We start from the raw sequence: 26,413 nt of genomic DNA on the forward strand, positions 1-26,413 counted from the left end.
GGAACAGTCAGAATTGATTTGGGGTTGGCACAGCCTAGGTGAGTCTAGTCAGGTTTGCTGGCTGATGTTCAGGAAGTTCACAGGTGACTTGGACAGGAGCCTTGGCTATCCAAGTTCCCTCAGGTCTTAGCAGGAGCCTAAGGGTGGCTAAGGACCTGGAACTGTGAGTATGTGACCTCAGACAGGTGCTGCTGAGGCCAGTCCTCTCCTGGGGAGAGGGTCCTGGCATCATGTGTCTATGATCTAACTCAGGTGCTGTGTGGATGGCTCACCCAGGTCCTAGGTAAGGGGATAGGAGGGAGTCTAGCTAGGGTCAGGTACCTATGACCTCACACAGATGCTATTCTCAGTGGTAGCCTGAGGATGGCAGGACACTGCTTTATGTAAACATACAGTAGAAAATGACAGAAGGGCATTCAGACCGTTTCAGAAATTGTTGATAAATCTAGATACAAAGCACAAGCCAAAAGTAATTGAATGATTTTTTTTAAAAAATAAAAGTGGTCAGCAGTATTTACACAACACAATCTAAACTATGCTCCTGTGATAGCTACATAGAGAACAGTGATGATTCAAACACTATCTTTCCCCCTGTAGTTAAACCACCATATTTCTGTGTTCTTCGTGTGTTTGGAATCGTGGCTACAGTGCAGGTGTGAGAGGCTTTGTAGGCAAACTCGTTAAAAAAACACCCCAGATTTGTGATGTGTTTGAATCATAATGAATTTTCCATTGTCGTGTGTTATAATAACCTATTGTATGTTACAGCCACACACCATGCGAGACCACAACCCACAGTTTACCAAACTGTGGTGGAGCTGAGATTGCTAAGAACGGTGGTGAATAGTTTTACCTTAATTCTTGATGCGTCTCATCTTCGGTCATGTTATTACATAGAGCTTATATGTATCTATGTACCTGGAATCTTGTGTATAGAAGGCAAGCTGCCCTGTATTGGTGTTACAGCAATGTGCGAACTAATGACACATTAATTCTTGTAAAGGGCTTATTTTCCCTTTAAGTTCTTGTCAAATTAATCTCGCATATAGTTACTAATTCACAAGTATAAACACTGATCTTTCCTCCATTGCTTTTTAAATTTTATCTCTCATACATATATATATATATATATACACACACATATATAATATTTTTTAGATGTACAAGTGCATATGGTCTTACTAATTCAACAGGACAGTAAAATGTGTCTGTTTATTTTCAAGACGCTCCCTTTCCAGCCCCTCCCTCAAGATGAGACGTGGCACCTCTTGAACCAGCACTCACCACTCACTGCTTGCTAAGCCCTTAGTCGTCCATTAGTATAGCCATCTACTCATGTGTCCACTCCATGGAGACAATGTTGTCATTATACAAACCGGTTACACATTTGGATTCATTGATCTAGTGCTGGCAAAACCCCAAACTCACTTAAGAATATAACAACAACAACAACAACAACAACAACAACAACAACAAAAATACAGTTAAATCAGGGAAAGATGCAAACTCCTTCCAGGGAAATTAGTTTGGTATCCTGGGTGACACGTAATGATCGAAGTGTCTGTTTTAACAGATACAGAAGTGTGGTACACCTCATTTTATTAAAAATGTTAAGTGGTTCATACAGAAATGTGGTACACCTCATTTTATTAAAAATGTTAAGTGGTTCATTATACATTTTATTTTCAACACTTGTATTACTGAAGTAAAAATATACTATAAGGCGTTACAGAAAAAGACAGTGATTTTTCTCTCCGAGGTGGTATATGACAAGAAGATTCTTATTGAGGAAGATGTAAGTCCTTTGAGTTCTGTCCCTCTGAGGTTGTCTGTCTGCACAGCTCCAGTGTGTCTAGACTGTGCGCAGCAGTGGGTCTCCCAAGTTTCAACCCTAGCTCCCATGCCGAGTCTGAACTCCCAATGCCAAAGTTTGGTCTATACTGTTCTAACCAGTCTCCCGTTCACGTTCCTCGTGCCTTGCAGATGTACCACAGGATCCGCCACTCAGAGTGCATCTACAGGGTTACCATGGAGAAGCTGTCTTACCACAGCATCTGCACCTCTGAGGAGTGGCAAGGCCTCATGCAGTTCAACCTGCCAGCACGCATCTGCCGGGACATCGAGCTGTGAGCCTCTCATGTTGTTTTCTCGGAAGGAAAGCAAAACGGACTGTGGCGTGAGAGCCACGGTCGCCGTGGTGGACCATCATGTGTGGTTTCATGTGTCACTCCTTCTGATATCCTCAAATAATCAAAACCAGTGTGGTGGATCAGGCCTGTGGTGCTCAGAGGCTGAGGCCGGAGGATTGAGAGTTAAAGGCCAGCCAGGATGTACAGGGAGTCCCTCTGTCTTAAACAACACCCACAGAATCTGAACTAAACTTGAAATCAGTAACCTAAATACTGTCATTTACTGTTACTCTATCCCATATTCAAAATGGCATTTAATGTCACACGCAGATCTAAATTTCCAAGTTATATTAAAAAATGTAGTGATAATTTCCATTTTTCTCCTCCCATTCCCCAGTGCTTGGACAACGGAGAGGCTAGGCTTGTGGTGACTGTGTGACATTGGTATTTGCCTTATCATTAAAAATATACTCCATTGCCACACCAGTTATTCTGGTTTGGGGTTAGTACTTAGTTATTAAATGAGAACACAGTTACTAGGCACAAAAACTTTAGGTATTACATTTACTGAGTTTCTGTTTCAGCTGAACCACAGGCTGCTTCTGGTAAGGACCCCCTGGACCATGCGCTACATATGTGTTGGTGACACCCATGGCAGCCTTTTAAATAGATTCCTGCAGGAACCCTTCCACTCAGTGTTGCAGGGAAGGCAGGGGCAGGGGCAGTCTTCTCAGTGTTGGGGTGAAGAAGAGGTTAGAGCTGGCTGCAGCGCCCGTCCTAATTGCACCCAATGATCCACTACTCTCCTCTGATTTCAGATTCCACTTTGACATTGGTCCTTTCGAGAACATGTGGCCTGGGATCTTTGTCTACATGATCCATCGGTCTTGTGGGACATCCTGGTACGAACAACCTGTGGGATTCCTTTTGAAAAGGGGGCTGAGGGCGACCTCCTTTGCACACTTTCACCTAACCAGGCTTTTTGTATAACTGCGGTAAAATATGGTATTTGAATAAGCATTTAAATGAAAACCGATTGAGTCTGTCAGACACACATGCAGCCTTTTCCAAACGCTCCAGAGACTGCTGTCTTCCTGACCACTTTGGCCATAGCCACAGCAGCCTCGAGTCTAGGTTTTGTCCTGGAAATGGGTATAACCTAAATGTAACCTGAATGATACCATTTCTCATTAATGTGTCACATATTCCAAATGACATTTAATGCTGTTTAGGCCGTGCAGTGGAGGAGGCAGGAGCCACGCTTAAAGCAAGGCATTTGGGTAGTACCCATCCCTGGAGCAGCCACACAAAGGAAGTCTTTTAGGGAGTATGACAGCAACCACAGGCTGTCACCCTTTCCATCTGCCACGTCCTATGTGGCTTTGTGACTTTATTTATGTGTGGTGGTTTCTGTCTCACTCGCACACGTTGAAAATGCAGGGATGTATTTGCTCACTTTCCAAATGTTAATGTTTTGCACTAATCCACAACCTCCTGTCTCGGTGCCCGCGGAGCCTTTTAGTTTTTCTGGATTGACACTGTCCATCTTCTTGAGCTCTGTGTCTTCTCTGGGTTTATCAGTAGCAAGTTCAGGACCAGCAGCTCTGGTTGTTTAATAGACAGTTGAGTGTTTGCCTAGAAGTCGTAAAGTCCTAAGAGGCCAAACTTGGTATTTCCAGGACATTGAAAGGGTTTTTGTTTTGTTTTAAAAATTTATTTATTTACATGAGTACACTGTAACTGTCTTCACACACACCATAAGAGGGCATTGGATCCCATCACAGATGGTTATGAGCCACCATGTGGTTGCTGGGAATTGAACTCAGGATCCTCTGGAAGAGCAGTCAGTGCTCTTAACTGCTGAGCCATCTCTCGAGCTCCTGACATTGAAAGCTTTGAATGAGGAAAACACAGGCTGTGTATTTTTAAAGTTTTATGAATACCTAGTCTTTCAATCTACCTTAAATATGTTTTGAGAGAGGGTCAGGTCTCAACTAAGAAAAATATATAATAATCCAGTGTCAGGATGTACAATAGTACTGGTATCCTCCTTCATAGTACTGTGTGGGTGTGGCTGTTGCAACATTCAACATGAGGGTACCTTAGTGCTTTGGATTCCTAGTTGAAGCATAGTCAGATGCTCAGCATTTGTAGATCTGCGTAGGCCTCTTAGAAGTTCTTAGCTGAGAACGCCCTTGGCCAGGAGGATGCCATACGTGGCCTTCTGAGCCCTCTGGAGTGTAGGAAATGCTTTTGTAAATGCAAGAAACTCATAGAGGTTAAGTGGGGTGGACTGCATGCTGACTAGCAGAGTGGAGCTATCACAGTTGGGCTTACTTTTCTTGCTGCTTTCTGGCTCTAATAGGAGCAAGAAGTAGGAGTGACTGTAGAGCTCATGGTTGGCCAGGAGGGAGCCCACAGTTGTATGAGGGAACCCACAGGTATGTGAGGGAGTCCACAAGTGTATGAGGGAGTCCACAGATGTGTGAGGGAGACCACAGGTGTGTGAGGGAGTCCACAACTGTGTGAGGGAGTCCACAGGTGTGGAGACCACAGGTGTGTGAGGGAGTCCACAGGTGTGTGAGGGAGTCCACAGGTGTGTGAGGGAGTCCACAGGTGTGTGAGGGAGTCCACAGGTGTGTGAGGGAGACCACAGGTGTGTGAGGGAGTCCACAGGTGTGTGAGGGAGACCACAGGTGTGTGAGGGAGACCACAGGTGTGTGAGGGAGTCCACAGGTGTGTGAGGGAGACCACAGATGTGTGAGGGAGTCCACAGGTGTGTGAGGGAGACCACAGGTGTGTGAGGGAGACCACAGTTGTGTGAGGGAGTCCACAGGTGTGTGAGGGAGTCCACAGGTGTGTGAGGGAGTCCACAGGTATGTGAGGGAGTCCACAGGTGTGTGAGGGAGTCCACAGGTGTGTGAGGGAGTCCACAGGTGTGTGAGGGAGTCCACAGGTGTGTGAGGGAGACCACAGGTGTGTGGTATGTGAGGGAGTCCACAGGTGTGTGAGGGAGACCACAGGTGTGTGAGGGAGACCACAGGTGTGTGAGGGAGTCCACAGGTGTGTGAGGGAGTCCACAGGTGTGTGAGGGAGTCCACAGGTGTGTGAGGGAGACCACAGGTGTGTGAGGGAGACCACAGGTGTGTGTGGGAGACCACAGATGTGTGTGGGACCACAGGTGTGTGTGGGAGACCACAGGTGTGTGTGGGGAGTCCACAGGTATGTGGGGGGAGTCCACAGGTATGTGGGGGAGCACACAGGTGTGTGAGGGATCAGACAAGGAACACCTCAGCTGAAATGCATACTGCTATGCTGGCCTTGTCATACAGTCTCTTCTCCACACAGTTTTGAACTTGAAAAATTGTGCCGTTTTATCATGTCTGTGAAGAAGAACTATAGGCGGGTTCCTTACCACAACTGGAAGCATGCCGTCACGGTGGCACACTGCATGTACGCCATACTTCAAAACAACAATGGCCTCTTCACAGACCTCGAGGTAGGTGTGCACATCTTCCTACCAGCCAGCCTCAGTGTTGCAGTGCCCCTGTCAAAGTGTATTTATCACATGGATTTAGCACTAGTACCCAAACACACATCACTCTTTATTGGAAGTGTTGATCTGGAAACTTTACCTGTACCCAAATACCACCCCCCAAGGAAGTAAGTGTGTGTGTGTGTGTGTGTGTGTGTGTGTGTGTGTGTGTGTACTGTTTGTCCTTTCTTTCTTACTAAAGTTGACAAGTCCTGTGTGTATTTAACAGGGTGTATTTTTCTTCTTTATTTCTTTTCTTTCTTTCTGGACTTTCAAGACGGGGCTTTTGTGTGCTAACCTGGCTGTCTTGAAACTCACCTTGTAGACCAGGTTGGCCTCTAACTTAAGTTCCACCCACCCCCTCCTGCCTCCCTAGTGCTAGGATTAAAGGCCTATGTCACTGCTGCCTGGCTAGGATTTTTTTTTTCTTGCTGTCCATATGCCCTGAATAATGTAGATATATCTGGATTATTTGAGAACAGTGAGCAATTAGTATCATTAAGACATTAGTGCCTTTTGGTCTCCTCCAGAACAAGGGAACAGGCCTCGAGGTACACAATTAGCTTCCCAAAGTTGACGCCAAGCTGGAAGATTTCGCAGTCTCAGAGTCTTAAGGGTTGGAGACTTCTCATCCATCCAGCAAGGGGATCGTGCACTCCCAGCCAATTGCTGAGGGCCAGGGACTAGTGTCTGAGTACCAGTGATGTCCAGCCCACTAAGCAACCAAACCTAAGCTGCTCCTCTGAGCTCCTGGCCTACTGGTGCCACTAGCACTGCAAACCCAGGCCTCCTTTCTCCCTAAAAGCATCACACTGCAAGATCAGCACTGCCACCTCTAGCACGAGCTCACATTCACATTCAAAGAAGCTCTTCTCTGTCCCCTTGCTGCCCTGACAGACCAAGCTCATAGTTGGAACAGGGGAAAAGAGTGGGGAAAAAAATACCACCTTAGACCACACAGTAAAGTGTGGGGCTGGAAAGGTGGCTCGGCAGGTGAGAGCTCTGACTGGGCAAGCCCAGGGCCTGAATCCAGATCCCAGCACCCACCCAAGCTGGGCATTGGCCATGCACAGTTTAAGCCCAGCTTGTGGGAGACAGAGGCAGGGAGGGCTTCCTGGTCACCAGCCTAGTTCCAGTGAGAGATCTTGCATCAAAGGAATAAGTCAGAAAGCCTTAAGGCAGGGGATCCTGTGTCCTTCCCAGGTCTCTACATGGGCACACCAACCAGTACGTGCACACAAGTATGTGTGACCCCCCCACCCTCATGCGATACACCCACACCCTCACGCACATATACTCCAGTTGCACAGATAGGCATGCGAAGGAGCAAAATACAGTCTTGGTTGGTTTTTTGTTTGTTTGTTTGCTTTTTCTGATTTGTTTTCTAAAATAATCTTGAGTCGTAGCAAAAGGTCGCTATATTATTTACTGTTTCCTGCAAAAGGTTCAAATGAAGTATGCTTCTTGTTCCCACGAATAGTTTTCTGTTCTAGTGAAATTTGTATTGTATTCTATGTGACATTTTTCTTTCTCTGTGTAACTCCTTTTGCTATTTCACAGTTCTTTCCTCATCTTGCTCTGGGGAACGTTTCTGTTAACTCTTTCTCTCAGTCTCCTTAAAGCGGAAGTCAGGTTCGCTTCGGCTCTCGCCTTCCTCCCTTCTTACAGAGCCTGGGTGACTCTGCCTACTCAATTTCCACCTTGCCCTCCACTACCACTTGCCCTGGCCCCTGACCATCCACTCCCTGTGCTGCCTGTAGGATCTCCCACAGCTGCTGCTCTGTCCTTAAAAGGGGACCATGTTTGACCTTTCTCATCTTGCTTTCCATAGCCAGTCAGGAGAGCCCACTGGCATGCCTGGAAACGGCATCCAGACTTTTCTTCCACCTTTTAACACTTCCCTCACTGTCTGGCCCTCACCCTCTGGTGCCTTTCCTCAGTTTTTGCAAGCCTTTCTCATCGGTGCCTGACGCCCTCCTGGTGAATCCCTTACACATCCCCAGGCAGTCTCCTAAAATTGCCAGCTAGTTGCAGACACTGCTGTCCTGGAGTCCATTCACACTGCCCCTTGTCATTTGGAACATGAGGTCTGTGTGAGGACCCTAGGTCTCCAGCATGAGACTGGCCTTGCTCAGGCGTGCTCTTCTACCACAAGCCTCCCAAACACCTTCTTCTCACAAGTCACTGTTGGTATCTGGCTCTGGCCGGCCCAGACCGCTTGCTTTATTACATGGCAGACTCTCTTGGACTTCACTGTTCCTTGTTCCAATGTAGCATGCTCTTTTCACGTGTCCTGTGTTTGCATGTTTTGTGTATTGGCTGAGTAGCAATGGCCTTGTTAGAACTAGGAGAACCCAAGCGTCCCGCTGCATGCACAGCCGAGCTTATCCACGAGCTTATCCACAATTCCTCCGTGCATTTGCTGCCTCCTCCTCCTTTCCCAGAGTTAAAGAGAAATTTTCTCATTTGCTTGTCAAGTTCCCATGCAGGAAAACAAAGAACAATGTTACAAAAAAAGTCTGCAGTTTCAAAGATTCCTAAGAGTTTGGGTACATCCACGGCAGAAAGGAGTGTGAATGTAAGCTAGGGAACGCCTCACCAGATTGTAAACATCTCTGCATTCTCTCACCTCCCCAAGCGCAAAGGCCTGCTAATTGCCTGTCTGTGCCACGACCTGGACCACAGGGGCTTCAGTAACAGCTACCTGCAGAAATTCGACCACCCCCTGGCAGCGTTGTACTCCACCTCCACCATGGAGCAACACCACTTCTCCCAGACGGTGTCCATCCTCCAGGTGAGCTTGCCCAGCTGAGGTGCGCACTCCTTGTATCCCAACCAGAGGGGATTCCTATGAGGTGGTAACTGCTCTGAGGGGAGAGAGGGAGAGCTTCACAGCTCACTGTGCAGGCAGCAGTTTACCTTGCTGTCTGACGTTTACAGCCACAGATGTGAGCGGGTTTTAGGATCCGGTTTTCTCCATATCCTGTAGCCAGTACGTGGTGTCTTCAGCGACAGGGTCCTTACAGGCTAGTTATGTGGGTGACCAGCAGCACTGGCGGTCATTTTGGAGACCTCTGAGGTCACCCTGACCAAAATAATTGGTAGGGAGCTGTCCCACATCTGGCAATGTGGTTTTGTTTAATAGCCCATGGTTTCTGTGAGTGGCGTAGTCCACCCATGCAGAACACCCCATTTGAACTCTTTTTTTAAAAAGTTATATTTTGAAGTTAGGCTTCCTAATTATTCAGTTTCCATAAAGCTTAGGCTAACCCATCTATTACCCTTCATCTCCTTCCTCCCCCACCTTTCACACCCCAGGCTTCCCCTCCCCTCCCCTCCACACCCCAGGACCCCCCCCACACCCAAGTCTTCCCCTCTCCCACCCTGCACACCTCAGTCTTCCCCACCCCCACCCTCCACACCCCAGGCTTCCCGGCTCTCTTTTCATCCCCCCCACTTATATTTTTAATAGTATTGTTAAATAGTAGGTTTCCGTATGAGTTTTCCATATGTCTTAGCCACTGTTCTGTTGCTGTAAAGAGGCTCCATGACCAATGCAAGCCTTATAAAGGATGGCATTTAACTGGGGCTGGCTTACAGGTTCAGAGGTTCAGTCCATTATCAGCCTGACAGGAACCATGGCAGTGGCAGCAGACATGGTGCTGGTGGAGCTGAGAGTTCTACATTTGGAGCTGTAGGCAGAGAGAGATGCGGGGTAGGGAGGTGGTGTGTGTGTTGGGGGGGTGGGGGGGGAGAGCGGCAGAGAGACAGAGAGACCGAGGCAGACATTGGGCCTGGCTTCTGAAACCCCAAAGCCCATCCCCAGTGACCCACTTCCTCTAACTAGGCCACCTACTCCAACAAGGTCACAGCTCCCAGTAGTAGTGCCACTTCCTATGAGCCCATTTTCATTCAAGCCACCATACTTAACTTTGGGCTGTTCCCTCCAAGCTTAAGCCTTTGTGTCCCCACCTCTTCATTTTTGTTTAACCTATAGTCCCTCTCCCAGCTTCCATGAATATATCCTCCCACCAACGGCCCCTTTCTAGTCTCCTGGCTTCCACTCAATACCCAAGTCTTTTTGTGGATGGCTTCTGCCTACTGTAGGGTCAGAGTGTCTGCTCCCCACCCATAAACCCAAACTCTACCCTCTCTGAAGCAAGGGTCTCCTGTGTTTCTGGCTCAATGCGGGCAATTCCGTCTCTGGTAATACTATTCCATGGTACCCCCACGTAGCATGGAGGCACAGCCTTGTGCCCCTTCAGCTATCCCTGTGTTCCTCTGTGCTGACACCTCTTGGGCGTCTTTCTTGCCACTTGAGATTCCCTCTTCCAATTGGATTTTGCTGCACTGTGTCTAATGTGCCTACCTCTCCTGAGCCACGGGAAGATAGATTACTATTCACAGTGCGATGTGAGGTAGTTGAGGCTAGAGAGGAATTTCCGTAGAGTACAAAACTTACTGGCCAAAGAGAAAAACATGCCGGCAACTTCGAAATTTCACACCATCAGCCCATCATCATAAAAAAAAAAAAACACACAGAAATAAGGTAAAGTCACATGGGTTTTGTGGTAGCAAGTGGTAGCCACTGGGTAAAATGGCCCATGTAAGCAATGGCTCCATCATTACAACCAAACAGCCCTGTGCTTCCCTGAGCTCGTCATTACGGTGGCACTTGGCATCCTGGGTGCTACTGGTGGTTTTCCTTTGGTCTCTCTGCAGCTGGAAGGGCACAACATCTTCTCCACCCTGAGCTCCAGCGAGTACGAGCAGGTGCTGGAGATCATCCGCAAAGCCATCATCGCCACTGACCTCGCACTGTACTTTGGGAACAGGAAGCAGTTGGAGGAGATGTACCAGACAGGGTCGCTGAACCTCCACAACCAGTCCCATCGGTAAGAATGACTTGGCAAAAGCCAAGAGCCCAACACATCGATTAAGAACCGTAACTGGGTGTGAGCGCATGCTCAGTGGAGGAAACCGGAAGGCCGTGTCTCTGCTTGTGTGCGTTTGGTGCTGGTTCCACCTTTCCTCCCGAGGATGGTGTGTGTGGTGGATTCGGATTCGTGTCTGGTGTGTTGTGAGCTGCTCACCTGCCTTCCCACTTGGATGGTCCTTGGGTGGCTGCCAGAGCGGTCACTGCTGTGATTATCTCTATCTGGCCATCCTCTCCTCAGTGAGGTCACCTTTATCCTTAGGTGCATGGACAGGCACTTTGTGGGTCAACCCTAGTCTCCAGATCCCAGTTGGGATCCACCCGGATCTGACCTTCATATTCCTCAAGGATAGTCTCTGCTTTTGGGTTCTTAGCAGACAGTCACTTAGGTGCCCCGATGGAAAGGGAATTTGTAGAACTCTCAGGAGTAAATGGTGTCTTCAGAGAGATGTGGGCACCTCAGCTCAGCAGAAGCTGTGCGAGCAGCTTCCCTTCACACCAGGGCGTGTCCACATTCCACCGGGCATGAAACTTACACAGTGTATAGAACCGTCTTCCTGAAGGACAACAGAGGCCATTTTACTTTCACACACAGCAAGGCCCACTCAGGACTAAATGAGTCTGTGTTGACAAAGCTCCCAGGGGACCTCTAGTTCCTTCTGCTCTGCCCCTCTGAAGTTGACAGGGGCAGGGTGCTTCAGTCACCTCAGCTCATGATGTGCGTGTCACTTTCGCTTCAGACCTTGTGCAGGAACAGAGGTGTGTGTTACCACTCTTTATGTTGCCTACGAGAGGGCTTTTTGACCCTCAGGAATCACTCTTCATTTCAGAAACCCATGCTTCTACTTTTACTTGGATGTATCCAGTCATTTTTACCGAATAGTCACAATAATTTATATTACTAAACTTTAGACATCAAATTAAGAAGCTATTTTTCATGGTCAGTGCATATGGACCTCCGAGGTAGTACAAATTAGCTGTGACTAATTTGTGTTAAAGTTTTAAAGGTGATGCCTATTTGTCTTAACAAACTACAGAATGAAGAAATACGCAGAAGAGAGGGACATTGTTGCTTCTGCACTCAAGTGCCGTCTGCTCAATACAATACCATCCCGTGCACTTTGTTTCTCTAGAGGTGTGCACAGCGTGCCTGTAGGGCACACATAGCCGTGCGCCTTTTCCTCAAAATGTGCTAATACCAGAGAAACTCATTCTTTAAAAGAAGATCTATAACACAATGTAGTACAGGTAGTGTAAAGGTTGGGAAGCCTTCTCCCGATTGATATCGGTGGTTTCTAGATTCTTTTTCATTATTAGCAATGATGCATTACATTTTGATCATGCAGTCTTCCCCCGGGATCCTTGAAAGTAGATAGCATAGAGCTGGAGAAATGGCTCAGTGGCTGAGGGCACTGGCTGCTTTTGCAGAGGACCTGACTTTTGTTTCCAGCACTACATGGCAGCTGGCAACCTGGGGATATGATCTCTTCTGGCCTTTGCGTGTACCAGAAATGTACATGGTACACAGACATACATGCAGACAAACATACATTAAAAATTAAAGATATATGACACATATTGCTAGAAATAGGCATACATTAAGTTTCAACAAATACCCTAGGAACTGACCCCTCCTGTAACATGAGGGCGAGGCAAGTCCGTGCACTTTTGTCTGCTGCACAGAGGAATCTCACACTCTGTGATTGCCTTGTTGTCTGTCTGCAAGGCTTGCTTCCTGCTGAACTTCTGTTCCTAATGATTCATCTTCTGACCTATCTTTCTGCTGCGGATATTAAACTTCTGTGTTCCTGGTCACAAATAATTTCTTTAGGTGATTTATAGTTTTAATTCATGTTTTCTATTTATAAGTGTGCAAGCGTGTGTGTGTGTGTGTGTGTGTGTGTGTGTGTGTGTGTGTGTTCTGAGGATGGAACCCATGACCTTACATATGCTAGGTAAACCCTCAATTAGTGAGTGACACTCTAGCCCCAGATTCTCACTTCATTTCATGAAGCTGCATCCTGAACTTGTTTTTTTTTTTTTTTTTTGGTTCTTTTTTTTTTTTTTTTTTTCGGAGCTGGGGATCGAACCCAGGGCCTTGAGCTTCCTAGGCAAGCGCTCTACCACTGAGCTAAATCCCAAAACCCCTGAACTTGTTTTTATGGAGTCCCACAGCAATGCAAATATTTTATACATTTTTGTATATTTTATAGTTCAATTCTTACATTTGGCTCCAAACTCTTATATTAATAGAATTATATTTATGATTCTTCTTGATGCATTAAATCACTTAATGACTAATCACATTGCCCTACTGAGTCAAATGGATTAAGGGTTTTGCCACCTGGGAGGTCTCCTTAAGCACTTATGTAACCATCTGGCCCTCCACACAATCAGTCCCTCTGTCTTGGCCTTCATCATTACACTTCATCTTGTATATTTCATAAGGACTCTTTTACATATTTATTTATTTAGAAATCCTGTAGGAAAACATCACTCAGTAACTTTGTTTTCTGTGCAAATCTTAAGGCTGTCAGAAAAGTGATCAGATGGGCACTCTTGATGCTTGGACTAAAAGCTACAATGTTGCCCACAGTGTTTGTCTTTTCTGATTCACTGTGCTGCTTCAACGGGAGTTACAGAATATTTCAGGCTCGTACCCCTTTACCATGTATGCTTCAGAAGCAAATGGGTGATCTGTCATAGAGTTTCCAAGTTATAAATATCCACTCCGGCATTTTAGTTGAGCCGTTTACATTTATTTACTTGAATGAAAAGTAGAGTGCCATTTCCCAAAAGTATCACGTGACTTTCTAGTGTTGAGTTATATTCCGTGGTTTGCTTTATATGGCTTATTTGCTTTTCCCTACTAGAAGCTTCTGTGAGAGCAGAGTTTATCTTATTTTGCGGGAATCAGAATTGTTAGATTTAATGAATGGAGTCAAAGTGTCTAATGTTACCAAGAGACCGTGACCACGCTGTGTTCTGAGTTTCTTTCAGCTTTCACTCTGGGGTTTGCACTGAAAGCCAGGTCATCATGAGGTCATACTGGGAATGCATTAAGCAAGAAGTTGACTCTGCCACAGCTGTTCCTTAGAATGCACGCAGGGCTGAGGTCCAATTCCACCCACAAACAGAATGAAACACCCATTCTGGCACTTCGAGGGATCATGACCATCTAACTGATTTATAATCAACAATAAAAACAGTCATTTTGCTTAATAAGGATTCACGCCAAATTTCCAGGCTGTTGACTTTCTTATGAGCAGTAAAATAACTTTATTTTGTGTTGTCTAAATAATTTTGACAGTGAACTCTGAGAAGTAATGCTTCCCTGGTGTGTCTGAGCCTTATATTCCCAGTGTTACCTGTGAGGTCGTTTCAGTGGAAAAGGTCTGCACGTTTTACTAGTGCTATTAAGAATGTTTTTACAGATCTGAAATGAGGTGGTTGTTTTTGGAATTAAACCTTATCATACTATTTGGAGTAAAAATCTTAGGGGGTTTGGTGAAAATACATTGAATGAGATTGACATACTTCAATTACATGAAATAATTTTTTGTAAATATAATGCTAGTTTTCATGTTCTATTTCTGTTTAATGAACTTTCTGACTGAGGAAGGAAATGAGTTACATATTTCTGTAGATGGCTAAACTCAAAAATGATTTTCTTTTGAAGCTAAAAACTAAACTGATCCAGAGAAGTGTTCATTTCCCTGGTCACTTTAAGCTATTCGGGTCTTGGGACGCCATCTGTTTGAGATGATAGGCAGTCACACACCTGTGAACATTTCTCAGTTGTTCTCCCCGACCTGTAGCAGATGTAATGAGCCTTTGGGACGCTCCCTTTCTGAAAGCCAGATTGTGGATGTTGGTGAGTGAAGGAACGGAAACAAGGTGATGGATGGATGGTACTTTGTGATGTGCCAGTCCACCTGTCATGGGCAGGAGGAGAGGGCCCCATGTGACCTTGACAGATGATCCCGACAGACCGTCTCCATTGACCCAGGCTCTGTCTGTAATGGAGAAATCCATTGGTAGCCCCGTGTCCTTCAGAATAACTAAGTACACGCAAGCTGGAAGTGACTGCACCGTCTAACCTGTTACACAGTTCTGGATCTCCGAGGATGCCTAATCTTTGGAATGTGCGCAGTTTCCTCATGGTGAAATCAACTATTAAATAAAATTCCTTACTTTATTTCACTAGATCAAAGATCACTTGAGAAAATCCAGCAAAGCCAATATGGCTCTTTGAATTTTTAAGGCAATAAGTTTCTTTGAATTCTTTAAGCCTTTCTTTTTCTTTAAGAGAAAAGATTTAGCTGTACTTGTACAGAGAGCAAGTCGGACACAAAGCGCATTGCTACGGAGGCCAAGAAACTGAACAGAAAACTCGGTTCTTGGGCAGAGTTTGAGTTTGAACATGCTCTTGTTCAACAGAATAGCCTTGGAGGAAAGTGGCCTGTCCCACTCTACATGTGAGCAAGCTCATCACAGGCCCAAGCCCTCTTGCCATCTGGTCATGCCACTTCTCCCTTGGAGAAATTAAGCATTTTTCTTTTGTACATCTCAGACTTTGTGGATATAGGGTGAAAGCACTAGGTAGGTTTTCTCTTCAGGAGATGCTAACCTTGTAGGGGTCTGTGAAATGAATGCTTGGCCCATAGCTCTGAGGAGTACCCGGCAATTTGGAAGGTAATGTAAGGCCACCTGCTGGGTCTGCTCAAACAGGGACACAGAGAGGCACCAGCAGCACAGAGCACACTCCTGTAGGGCTTGTAGCAGTAGGTCATACTGCTTTAATTCCATGTTGCTGTCCCGCCTTCTAGACTACACGGTTTTGCTTCTTGATGCTTTTTCTGTTGCATAAGTGTCACACAGGCAAACTGTACTCATGGAGATGCCCGTGCCCCGCCCCCACCCCTGTGGGCTCCTGAGAAAAGTGGAAATCCTACGTTCACCAGTTTTGTATTGTCTTCTAGAGACCGTGTCATCGGCTTGATGATGACTGCCTGCGATCTTTGCTCTGTGACGAAACTATGGCCAGTTACAAAATTGACAGCAAATGATATATATGCAGAATTCTGGGCTGAGGTATGTCCTAGATTCTTATGTTAACTTAAACATTACCAAGAAATGGCCAAATTAGCTCAGTAGAAATGAATCCCCTGGCCAGTCAGCCTGATACCTTAACTGGCCATTCTAAGAGTCGCTTTGGGAAAAAATGGCTGTTAGTCACCCATATAACACATTCAGCTGTTATGTTGTCATGCAGTAAAAACTCTGCTAAATCTACCCGACTGAGGGGAAGTTCTCTGGTCCCCGCTGAAAGCATTTAGCACCCTGCTCACTCATTGTTGCTGCAGCAACTCTCCTTATTTGATAGCTGACCTTTGCGCTCACGGATATCGCATCAGATGTGCACAGGACATGGTGGGCTCTGAAGCCCTGGGCTATATCCACCACCAGTGAGGGAAATAAAAGGAGTCACCCTTCTTTACCTCTGGCAGAAGACAGTGTCCCCGTGTTCACTGGCCAGCCCAGCTTCAGTCTTCTTTAAGGTTTCCATCCTCAGAGCAGCAGTTCTCAATCTGTGGGTAATGACCCCTCAGGGGGTCAAACAACTGTTTCATGGGGGTCGCTGAAGACCATGGGAAAACACAGACATTTACATCACAACTCATAACAGCAGCAAAATTACGGTTATGAAGTAGCAACAAAAATAATTGTATGGCCGGGGGTCACCACAGCATGGGGATCTGTATTAAAGGGTCACAGTGTTAGGAAGGCTGAGGACCCCTGCTTTAGAGCACACACACACACACACACACACACACACACACACACACACACACACACACACACTTTGTTTTACTGTGTAACAGAACTTGTCTTGCTCAGTGAAAGTGATGATATACACTTGTGTCAAGTGCACTAATCCTTCACTGACACAGTCTGTGTTTCATATGGCTTTATACCATACAGATCATACTTGACCTACTATGTTTAAATCCTAATCTGTGAGGTAGGATGTGACAGGCACATAAGATTGGTCCCCTCCCTGCAGATTCCACAGTGGGTAAAGCTCTAAACATGACAGGTAGTCTCCAGGACCTTGTCCTCCCTGGGCAGAGCCATGAGTACTGTCCAGGTCCCCTCAGTTGATTTAATCCCTAAAGTCCAGTGTCTTCCTTCCCTTCCTCCATGCCGCTGCTTCCCACTCTACCCGCCCCACCCTTGTAGAATTCCTCATCTATACCTTGTAGAAGTAAATACGAGTGATGAAGCTTGCAGTCTTGGGTCATGTGGCCCCAGGGCACTGTAGCCCTACAGTCAGCACCCCACGTCCAATCCTCCACCACAAGCATGGAGTTAATGTCCTCTGCTGCTGTAGCCTGCCTCTGTCCCCAACCGTCCCTGAAGCTACTCATTAGGTGCCTGTCTGTCCCACGTCGCTGGGTTTCCTTTTCAGCATCCATCCTCGCCCTAAGCATACACTTAAGTCACTCACATAGAAACTTGTCCCTCATGGGACATATGACACCACAGTGAACAGGAGCTTGGTAGGTTTCACTCATTTGGATGGAGAGGAAAACGATGAGAACCCCTCCAGTTAGGAGCTGAAGAAGTGAGCTTTGAGGACCTGGGTGCTCCAGGCAAGTTTCAGGGCACAGAGTTTTTAAGTGTAGTAATTTACTTTCGACTCTAACAAATCTTAGACAGTTTTGGTATGAGGCTGTGATTTCTGAGAAAAAAATCAAATTAGATGACTATGCACCATTAAGAAGATTTTAACACTTCAAACAGAAGCAAGTGCCTTTTTAAGAGCTGTAGGGATGCCGTGTTCCTGTCGTGGCATCTCTAGAGGATGATGTAAATCTTCATCCCGAAGCCTGGTAGGGGAAGTCCCCTCGGGCAGCCACCTATGTCAGGAATATGGTACTGAGGTGTCAGTGGCCCTGGATCCCCATCGACAGTTGGAAAAGTGCTCATCATTCTAAAGTCAATGCTGTTAAAGCCTGGTTTTACTCATTTTACACAAAGGAATAACGATTTGAAAAAGAAGCAAGGACAGCCTTCAGCCTTCCCCCACCAAACAACGACTCAGAGATGGCCATTGCTTTGACATGCCTCTTGGGGCACAAGAATAATCCCAGGAATACCACAATGTCCTAAGTCTATTTGAAAACTACAAATGGTTTCCTCCTGTCTCTTCCAGGGGGACGAGATGAAGAAGCTGGGGATACAGCCCATCCCTATGATGGACAGAGACAAGCGAGATGAAGTCCCTCAAGGACAGGTATGCAGAACGAGAGCCATCGTGACATGGCTGTCCATCTGTCTGTCTACTGTGTATCTATGTATTAGACGTGGTGGCTTTTAACCCTCTGCAGAACTTTCTGGAACACTGAGCTCCCTGTTAACTGTCTTCTGTCTGGCCCCTGCGCTTGTGTGAACCCGTTGAAGCCCCCACCCACTCTGGGGGTGTAGCCACACACACCCCGCCCCCAGCTGAGTCTTACATTCCGTTATTAAATTATTTGAAATACGTCTTGTCACGTAGTGTAAGGAAGGGATCCAACAAAGTCTTCCCAAACAGTTACAACACACTCTGTCCCAGTAAAGATTTTGTTTTAGAACTTACATTCAGAATAGTAGTTTGCTCTAAAATAGATTGAGCTTTGCCAAAAGAAGTAACTTCTTTTGGTAGCCTGTGGGGTTTTTAAATATCTCTGAGATGCACAAAATATTTTACCAGTTCATCTAAATTTTAAATATGCATATTGTGAAGTAATTTTGTCACAACAGTGAAGTGCTCTGCTCCCTAGTAAGCCATTTTTTTTTTCTTGGAATGCTCCAGCCCAGTGAATCCTTACTAAGGTTTAAAATAAGAGAATGCCTGCGTCAGCTATGAAACTAAAACCAAGCCCACTGTGCTGGTTCATCCCTGTAACCCGGGCCCCCCAGGAGCCTCTGGAGGGGAGGCTCATGAGGGCCAGGGCCACCTGGACTTCAGATGAGACACCGTTGTCTCAAACTTAGCTTCAAAGAGGTTCAACGTGGAAACACATGAGCATTGCTCTAGCACGAAGATTCCGTCAGTAACTCTAGCAGTAGAAAGCAAGTGGGAGCCATGAAGAATTCCTAATGCTTCTCCTCTCCTATGCTTCTAAATATATTGCTGAGCTCACCTAGGGAGCAGATGGCTGCCACTTTGCCATCTATTGGCTTGTCATGAAGAGGGGCTCACCAGGGGAGGACAGTTACCTGTGCTCTGCTTGGTCCCTCACCAATCCACGTCTGCCCTTCACTAGAGCAGGTGGGGTAACATCAGGAGTTAGAGCTGTGGAGACTCATAGGTTGAGAGAGAGAGAGAGCTGAGCTAGGAGAAGAACTTCAGTGAGCACCCTGAGGTCTGTTGAAGGGTACAAGTCTTGGGGGAGCGTGGGGAATTGGCACAAGACTAGAGGTCATAGAAGAAAACCAGAAACACGTCGGCTGCCCCTGAATGCTAAGCTGGAAGAGAGTTGTGCTGGTGACAGACTCTGAGCCTGACTCTGACATGTCCCCCAGGGCAGCGTTAAGTTAATGCAGCTTCTCAAATAGGCCTTGGATTCAAGCCTGAGCCAGGTGAATTTAGAATCTTGTTTAACTCACTGAAGCTTTGAATTCCACGGGTGTAAACCGTAGTGGTGTGTTAAGGAATTGAGTATGTACACAGTACACAGCAGGAAAAGCACACGGCACATACACAGGGCACAGAGCACACAGAGCGCACAGGGAACAAAGCACATACACAATGCATAGAGCACACACATCACACACACACACACACACACACACACACACACAGCACACAGCACACAGTACACAACAGGAAAAGCACACAGCCCATACACAGTGCACAGAGCACACAGCCCACAGCACACAGAACAGCACATAGCACAATGCAGAAGACAGAGCACACATACAGCACACGGAAGAGACAACACACAGCAGGAACAGCTGACTTCATACTTAAGGGTCAGGGACAGAAAGGTGGAGAATGTCAGCTTTCTAACAGTAACATCGTTTCATTTTTCCCTGTCGCAGCTTGGATTCTACAATGCTGTGGCCATCCCCTGCTATACCACCCTGACGCAGATCCTCCCACCCACAGAGCCTCTGCTGAAGGCCTGCAGGTAGGCACGGCCTTGTCCTGAACTCTTCTTGGGGTTTTCCACTCCACCAGCCCGTGGATATGCCGGATTCACACTTTACAGCGAACCTTCTGATAGAAAGCCCAGGTTTCTGCTCCAATATCCATTCGCCCCATCTGGGAATCTTGGTTGGTTCTCTCCTAAAGCCACCCCCACCCACTTCTAATCAGAGTCGAATCCCAGACATTAGCTGATGCAGTTCAGACAGGATAAATGGTGCTGGCAGCCCATGCCACGGACCAGGGTAGGTCAAGGGACAGGTGCCCAGCTGAGCTAAAGGGGCTGTGGTGCAGAGGACCCCTTGAAATAGGATTCTCACTGTGCTGTGTGGGCCAGGCACACGGAGTTTCCATGAAAACAGTGTGCCTCTTTCCATAAGTGGCTCCCTTCTTAGTCTGTGAGTGTCATGTCTCTGCTCTGTACTGGCTAGACCTTGACAGCACCTCATTCCCTCAGACACTCAGCGTGGTCCCCCCAGACACTCAAAGGGGCCTTCTGTCATAAATCTCATTGCCAATGTGTGTCTCCTACGTAGTGTCTATAGGCAGGACGTGCTCATTCACTTTCTACAAAAGGCCTGTCACCATGCAGAGGAGTGCCCAACTCTGTGTCTCCGGACTGTGCTGTCTGCTCAGGTGATTGCCAAGAAACAGACTCAGCCTAAATGGCAGTAGGAACCGTATGTGGAAGAGGAGACCCTTGGGGGGCACCCTTCCTCCTGGACATGCTTCACCCTCTCACCTGTTACCTGCTCTGGCTGCCTTTTCTGAGAGCCCAACTCAGTCAAGAACAATGACATTTTAAAAGATGCTAATTTCCTTTGTAAGAGAAGTTGCTGGAGTGAATGGTGTCCGGGGCACATCCTCACTGCCCAGTCTTGCTGGAGCGGACACCAGAGGAAGCAGAGGGCAGACATTTAGCCAGAAGGTATTAGATAAAACCCAAATGTGGTGCGTTCCAGCCTCTGCTGTGTTTTTCGAGACAGGGTTTCTCTGTGTAGCCTTGGCCATCCTGGAACTTGCTCGAACTTTGAGATCTGCCTGCCTGTGCCTCCTGAGTGCTGGGATTAAAGGCATGCACCACCATCTGGCTTATAGATTGCTTTTGGAAACACCAGTTAAAACCAACAAGGGAGGCCATTTTAGATCAGTTGTTTTCCTGTCTGAGGGATGGTATCCTTTCCCTCCATTCCTGGAAAGTGGCACACATGGCACATCCTGTTGAGTTTCAGTGGTCCCAATCATAGGGAGGCCACCAGAATTAGATCCGTTGATGGCTCAACACTGTGGGCGTGGGCTGTGGCTCACTCCTGGAGGAATCGACTTACAGGAAGTACTCACATTAAAGGGGAGCGGGAATATCAAACCGTCTGAATCCATACCCGTATGTTAACAGTCCTAAGTCAAAACACCTTTCCCTGCTTGGAATGCCATGCTTAATAATAAACATCTAGAAGCTGTCATTGTGAGTAGCTGTTGGGCCTTCAAGCACAGGGCTGGCTGTAGTGTGTTAGGTGGCTTTGGTCAACTTTGATGAATCCCCATTTCTCTGTGCCTGGCTGACCTAAATCATTGCCTTAAGTCCATTTTAGTATGTAAATACAGTACACATGAACATTAAGGAAATTACTTATTTTAATATATGTCTTTTCCCAACGTTTCAGAAAGTCTCTAAGCTCTGGGAAAATGGCACGTTATGGTGCAGATTAGGAGTTCTACCCTGCTTATATCATATTTTAGGAATCTTTTTAAAAAAATTTTTCCCTGAAGCTATCTTTGCATGCTTGCTTTAAAAAACAGGAAGATTTTTAGAAGTGCAGTGTGTGACTTTTGAGCTTGCCACTGTCAAAGCTCTCTCTGACACTGTCTTTGTGTAAAAGGAAAGCCAAGTTAGGCTGGGATGCTGTGAAGAACTCCACCAGGCACATACGTAGTCACCACTGCAGGGTTGTAAGGCCATGGCCTGTGATGGACATGTGCATCTGAGGACAGGGAGAGAAGAGATTGGAGGGCAGTAGGGGAATGGGGCTCCTATGGGAGGTGGCCGGGACAGAGGTGCTGTGTCTGCATTGGGGTGTTTTGGAACCCCAAATCAGGGAGTTTGAGTTGTTTTACACCCGAGAGGCTGTCAAGATGGAGGACGCTGAAGCAAGTTGAACTGGCCTCCCTAACTCCCTGTCATTTTGATAGTAGCATTTCTGCTCTCCCACCTGGCATCCCTGGCTTCTCCTTGCCAGAATGGGCCCTGGCTGGGAGCCCTGTGTACACTTGCTGATCCCGTCCTTGATAATTAGGAAATACAGCCCTTGCTCCAGCTGAGTTTCTGTCTTTGCAGCCCAGAGCCCGTAGGACAAGACGCCCAGGGCTCTGTTGCCTCTGAGGCTCACAGCTGAGGTGACATGGCATAGAGCCTGCCCAGACACCTCATGCCAGCCACTGTCAGCATCAGAATGACTTTAACGAGGCTGTGCCCAGTTGTCCCACACTGCGGATGTCACCTTTGAGAGCGAGCCCAGGGACTCTGTTTCGATGCCATCTATAACTATGCCCTTTGTTCCTAGGGATAACCTCAATCAGTGGGAGAAGGTAATTCGCGGGGAAGAGACAGCAATGTGGATTTCAGGCCCAGCAACTAGCAAAAGCACATCTGAGAAGCCGACCAGGAAGGTCGATGACTGATCCTGAGGTGATGTCTGCCTAGCAACTGACTCAACCTGCTTCTGTGACTTCGTTCTTTTTATTATTATTTTTTTTAACGGGGTGAAAACCTCTCTCAGAAGGTACCGTCGCATATCCATGTGAAGCAGATGACTCCCTGCGCACAGCTCGGACCGTGAGCAACCCGGGCTCCACCGTGTTCAGACGTCGGCTATTCCATGGCTCCGCCTGACCCCCGAACTGCGCTGGCTGGAGGGGGCAGAGACGACAGGGGGGGTTCTTACCTGCATCCTTCCATGAGGGTGTGGTTCTGTGTTTCATCTCTAACAGAGATGCTACTGCTTGGTGGCGTTTGTTAGAAATGGGACACACGCCCCTGTCGTGAAGTTTACATGTGACCTTCTTGTAGGTAACTTGAGTTCGTAGCCTGGGACCCATGTAATGAAGGTTACAGTCCACAGGTGATAGAGAAATTCAAGCTGTAAGTTGCAGGTGCACTACAAGTGTGTTCATTCAGTTTACCTGGGGGCACGGAGGCGAGTCAGCTCCACGAGGAAGCATACCTCTGCCCTCATCAAGGGGACACAGGGTACATCCCAGGCATCAGAGAACTGCAGCTCACCTCAAACCATGTCAAAGAATTAAAACACACCCCCCTCCCCTCACTGTAGCCTTTGGCAACTTTGCCAAACCCTTCACACAAAGAAAATAAAAGTAAGGCGTATAAATTTCCTCCAGCAAGCAAATCTTGTGAGTAAAAAAAAAAAAAATGTAAATTTTAACAATTTCTTTATATTTTCACTGTGTGTTATGGCAGAATTTTAGTCACGTCCAAAACAAAAGATTATTCTAGAAGACACCTCATCCCATGCTATACCCTCCTCAGAGGCGCTGACAGCATGGCCTCTCCTCCATGCCGGACAGGAAGAGGTCCAGGACTACCACATTGACCCTGATGGTGTCTCCTCTCACCATTCAGACATCCACAAGAACGAACGAACGCCGATCGCCCGCCATGTGTGGATAGTTCTCCTGTGTGACTTTCTAGAGAAGCCAGAACCCCCTGGGCCCTCCCTGTGGAGTCCTAAGGAAGCCACACAGGTTCAAGCCATGGGGATTTTCAGAATAGCGGCATGGAAACCAGAGGAACGAAGCTCGGTTGTTCTCACTCAGTGAACCTTGAGAAGGAAGAGACTGACTGGCCAGAGACAAACACTCAGCCCTCGGGCAGGAGCCTGCAACGTCGTTTTAAAACAAATTTTTGGAATAGATTTTGATACACCCGATACTGTACACACAGGTGCTTGGCATTTGCAAAATCTCTTCAGTTTCCTTCCACACATTGACTTACACTTGGAGCAGAGTGGGCCGAACGCAACCCTGTCTTCACTTTAACACTGTCTGTGCAATTTCCCCGCAGGTTTCTAAAACACTAACACCCCTCCCCTCTGTGTGCTACTCCATTTCCTGTTATAGGGTGATGTCAATGAGAGAAGCTACCACAGCACCAGGGCTGTGCACACATGTGCACACACACTCATTCATGGTGTGAGGACAAGCACACAGATGTACAGCATGCACACACACACACACACATGCACACACACACACACACACACACACACGAGACAAAAGGAGAGAAAAGGAAGAAGCAAACATTTATAAAAACGATGGTCACCCTCATACGCAAAAGCGGTTGTTTTCCCTGTGTGGAAACAGGCTGCTCTCCACGAGAAAATGTGCATGTGTTCTCCCCTGAGTGTGCTCTCCCCTGAGTGTGCTCTCCCGTGAGAGCCCACTGAAGCTAGTCTACTTTTCTCATACAAACAGGTGACTCTGGCTTCAGCAAAAAGCCACTCGAGCCACACAAGTTGATCATCTATCATCTTGGATCTGAATTGCAAGAAGGGGGCGGCATTTAAGATGATTGTTTAATTCAGGCATTGGGAAGGCCCGCAAGTGTGAATTCTGTCTCCCAGCACATAAAAGGACTCTGGTGTTGGGACACCTATGATTCCTTTAGCATTTCGTGGTTGCCGTGGAAGTAGGGATTTTCCCGAAATCTCTTCTAATTTGACCTAAGCAAGAACTTTGTATGGCGTGGCCCTGCCTGGGGCAGTTTTGCAGAGGAACCTCCTAGGGATTTATCAGCTGGTCAGCCTCTCGTGAAATAGTATCATGTGAGAATCGGTTTGGAAAAAAGATTACGCCTGGGAAAACCTTTGCAATATTGTTCCCTCCACTTGCCAAGATTCAGTGAGGAGGCATAAATCTGCCCAAACTAGGCCAAGGATACAGCCTAGTTAATAATTTCGTTAATAATCCGGTTTCAGAATAATTCATGCAGTCAGGAGTGGCTTTATGTGTGTGTGTGTGTGTGTGTGTGTGTGTGTGTGTGTGTGTGTGTGTGTGTGTGTGTTGGCAAGTGGAATGCATTTAGCAGACAGGCACGTGAATCCCTCCGCTTAGCTTTTCCCACCTCTTGTCTCAGGAAGATTTTTCTCTCCAAAGGTTTCCAGGAATTTCTCATTAATGGCTGATGCAAACTTAGTGACTAATAGTGAATACAAACAGAATGCTCAACTTAACCAAAATTATATTATTTATCATCATTTTGTGGTACACAAATTTTGTAGCAATGGTGAATATTTATTTTCTTTCCACATACCATGGTTATATTATTTTTTTATGATATGTAAGTGCGTGCCAACACCAACGTGAAGTATTGACCCTGGGCAGCCAAAATACAGTCCTAAAGTTTGTAAACATCGATTAGATGTCAGCCCCTTAGAGGTTCTGAGAGGCTGTGGGGCAGAGAGAAGCATTACTGGGCAGGTGGTCGGACTTCCTTGCTAGGAAGAGAGCAGTTGAATCCTGTCCCCAGCTCCCTCCAGCCTGAAGCGTGTGCTGGTCAGACTGTCGCTGAGGGATTCCAGGTGACCTACTCCCACACCTGCAAAAAATAGGCAGTTTGATGTGACCTGTTTAGTGTGGCTCTCTTTTGAGCATGTTCTAGCATTTTTTTTTTATTTATTTTATGCACACCCAGTGAACTCTGCTCTTTCAAGTATGTTCATGTATGTGCTAGATATGTTAGCACAGCCTGCCTGCTGCTGCACAACACCTCAGAGACGGAGCCTTTCCATGAGCTTAGCTTGGTGCGCCGTGCTGACGCTCTCTTAGGTCTAAGTTACGGCGTCAGCTTTAATAGAACAAAAGTATGCACCTTGCCTTGGCACGAGCCTTTTGGTTTTCAGTGCTGACTTCTCCCCTTCCTCTCCTGTGCTCACCTTACCTTTCCTGCGTGTACGACATTTAAAGAGGGTATGTCCCTGGTGGGGCATCCCTGCTCAAGTCCCTGCCATCCCCCCACTTCACTGACATCTACCCCTGGTAACTTTGGGATCCTCTTGTTTGAAGGGAACTACGGTTCCAGTTAGAGGCATGAATCTGTTGGGTTCTGGCTCTCCGGCCTGCCTTGTGGTTTTGAAAATCTCTGTATATTCCAATCCCTCCTTTGCTTTGTGCGATGCTGATGCTGTGCCAGTAGGGTTCTTGGAAGACGTCATCCACCAGCCACAGGCCCCTCCTGTGGCAAAGCGTCAGGCTGACTCGACGGCATCGTGAGATCTGAGTTAGTCGCACACGCACTGTAAGCCATGGCTTCCCTTTGCACGGCGGTTACATCTTCGCCTGTGAGTTTTTGTTGCCGCCCATCTGGATGACATTATCAATATACTAAATTGAAATTAGAGGTGCCCAGCAGAGTCCAGCGTTCTCACTCTCTTTGAAACAAAGCTGTACAGTCTGACCAGTGAAAGCGTCTAAGGCACTTCATGCAGTGACAGAATGCTCAGTCGTGGAAGGCAGGCTGTGATCAGTCTGCCTGCTCCCTACGGTAGCTGTGGGGATTTGTAACTGAAACGGCACAGGGAGGCCTGGCCCTGTGGGGGAGA

The 26,413-nt window shown here is 47.0% G+C and overlaps 1 protein-coding gene across 4 annotated transcripts in view; it reads left to right on the forward strand.

Moving 5' to 3' along the window:
- Positions 1 to 23,227, forward strand: part of Pde10a (phosphodiesterase 10A) — a 228,422-nt gene extending 205,195 nt beyond the window's left edge. For 3 of the 4 annotated variants that reach the window (XM_032894693.1, XM_032894694.1, XM_032894695.1), the window contains exons 14-22: positions 1,984 to 2,126; positions 2,948 to 3,031; positions 5,478 to 5,628; positions 8,303 to 8,458; positions 10,387 to 10,559; positions 15,583 to 15,694; positions 17,820 to 17,900; positions 19,694 to 19,782; positions 22,361 to 23,227. In XM_032894693.1, the coding sequence (XP_032750584.1) occupies positions 1,984 to 2,126; positions 2,948 to 3,031; positions 5,478 to 5,628; positions 8,303 to 8,458; positions 10,387 to 10,559; positions 15,583 to 15,694; positions 17,820 to 17,900; positions 19,694 to 19,782; positions 22,361 to 22,478 (1,107 nt within the window). In that variant the 3' untranslated portion in view covers positions 22,479 to 23,227. Of the gene's footprint in view, positions 1 to 1,983; positions 2,127 to 2,947; positions 3,032 to 5,477; positions 5,629 to 8,302; positions 8,459 to 10,386; positions 10,560 to 15,582; positions 15,837 to 17,819; positions 17,901 to 19,693; positions 19,783 to 22,360 lie in introns of those variants that run through there. The other variant, XM_032894692.1, reaches the window with a different exon arrangement.
- Positions 23,228 to 26,413: the final 3,186 nt, after the last annotated feature.

The sequence above is a fragment of the Rattus rattus genome, chromosome 2, assembly GCF_011064425.1.
Source record: "Rattus rattus isolate New Zealand chromosome 2, Rrattus_CSIRO_v1, whole genome shotgun sequence".
Classification (NCBI taxonomy): Eukaryota; Metazoa; Chordata; class Mammalia; order Rodentia; family Muridae; genus Rattus; species Rattus rattus.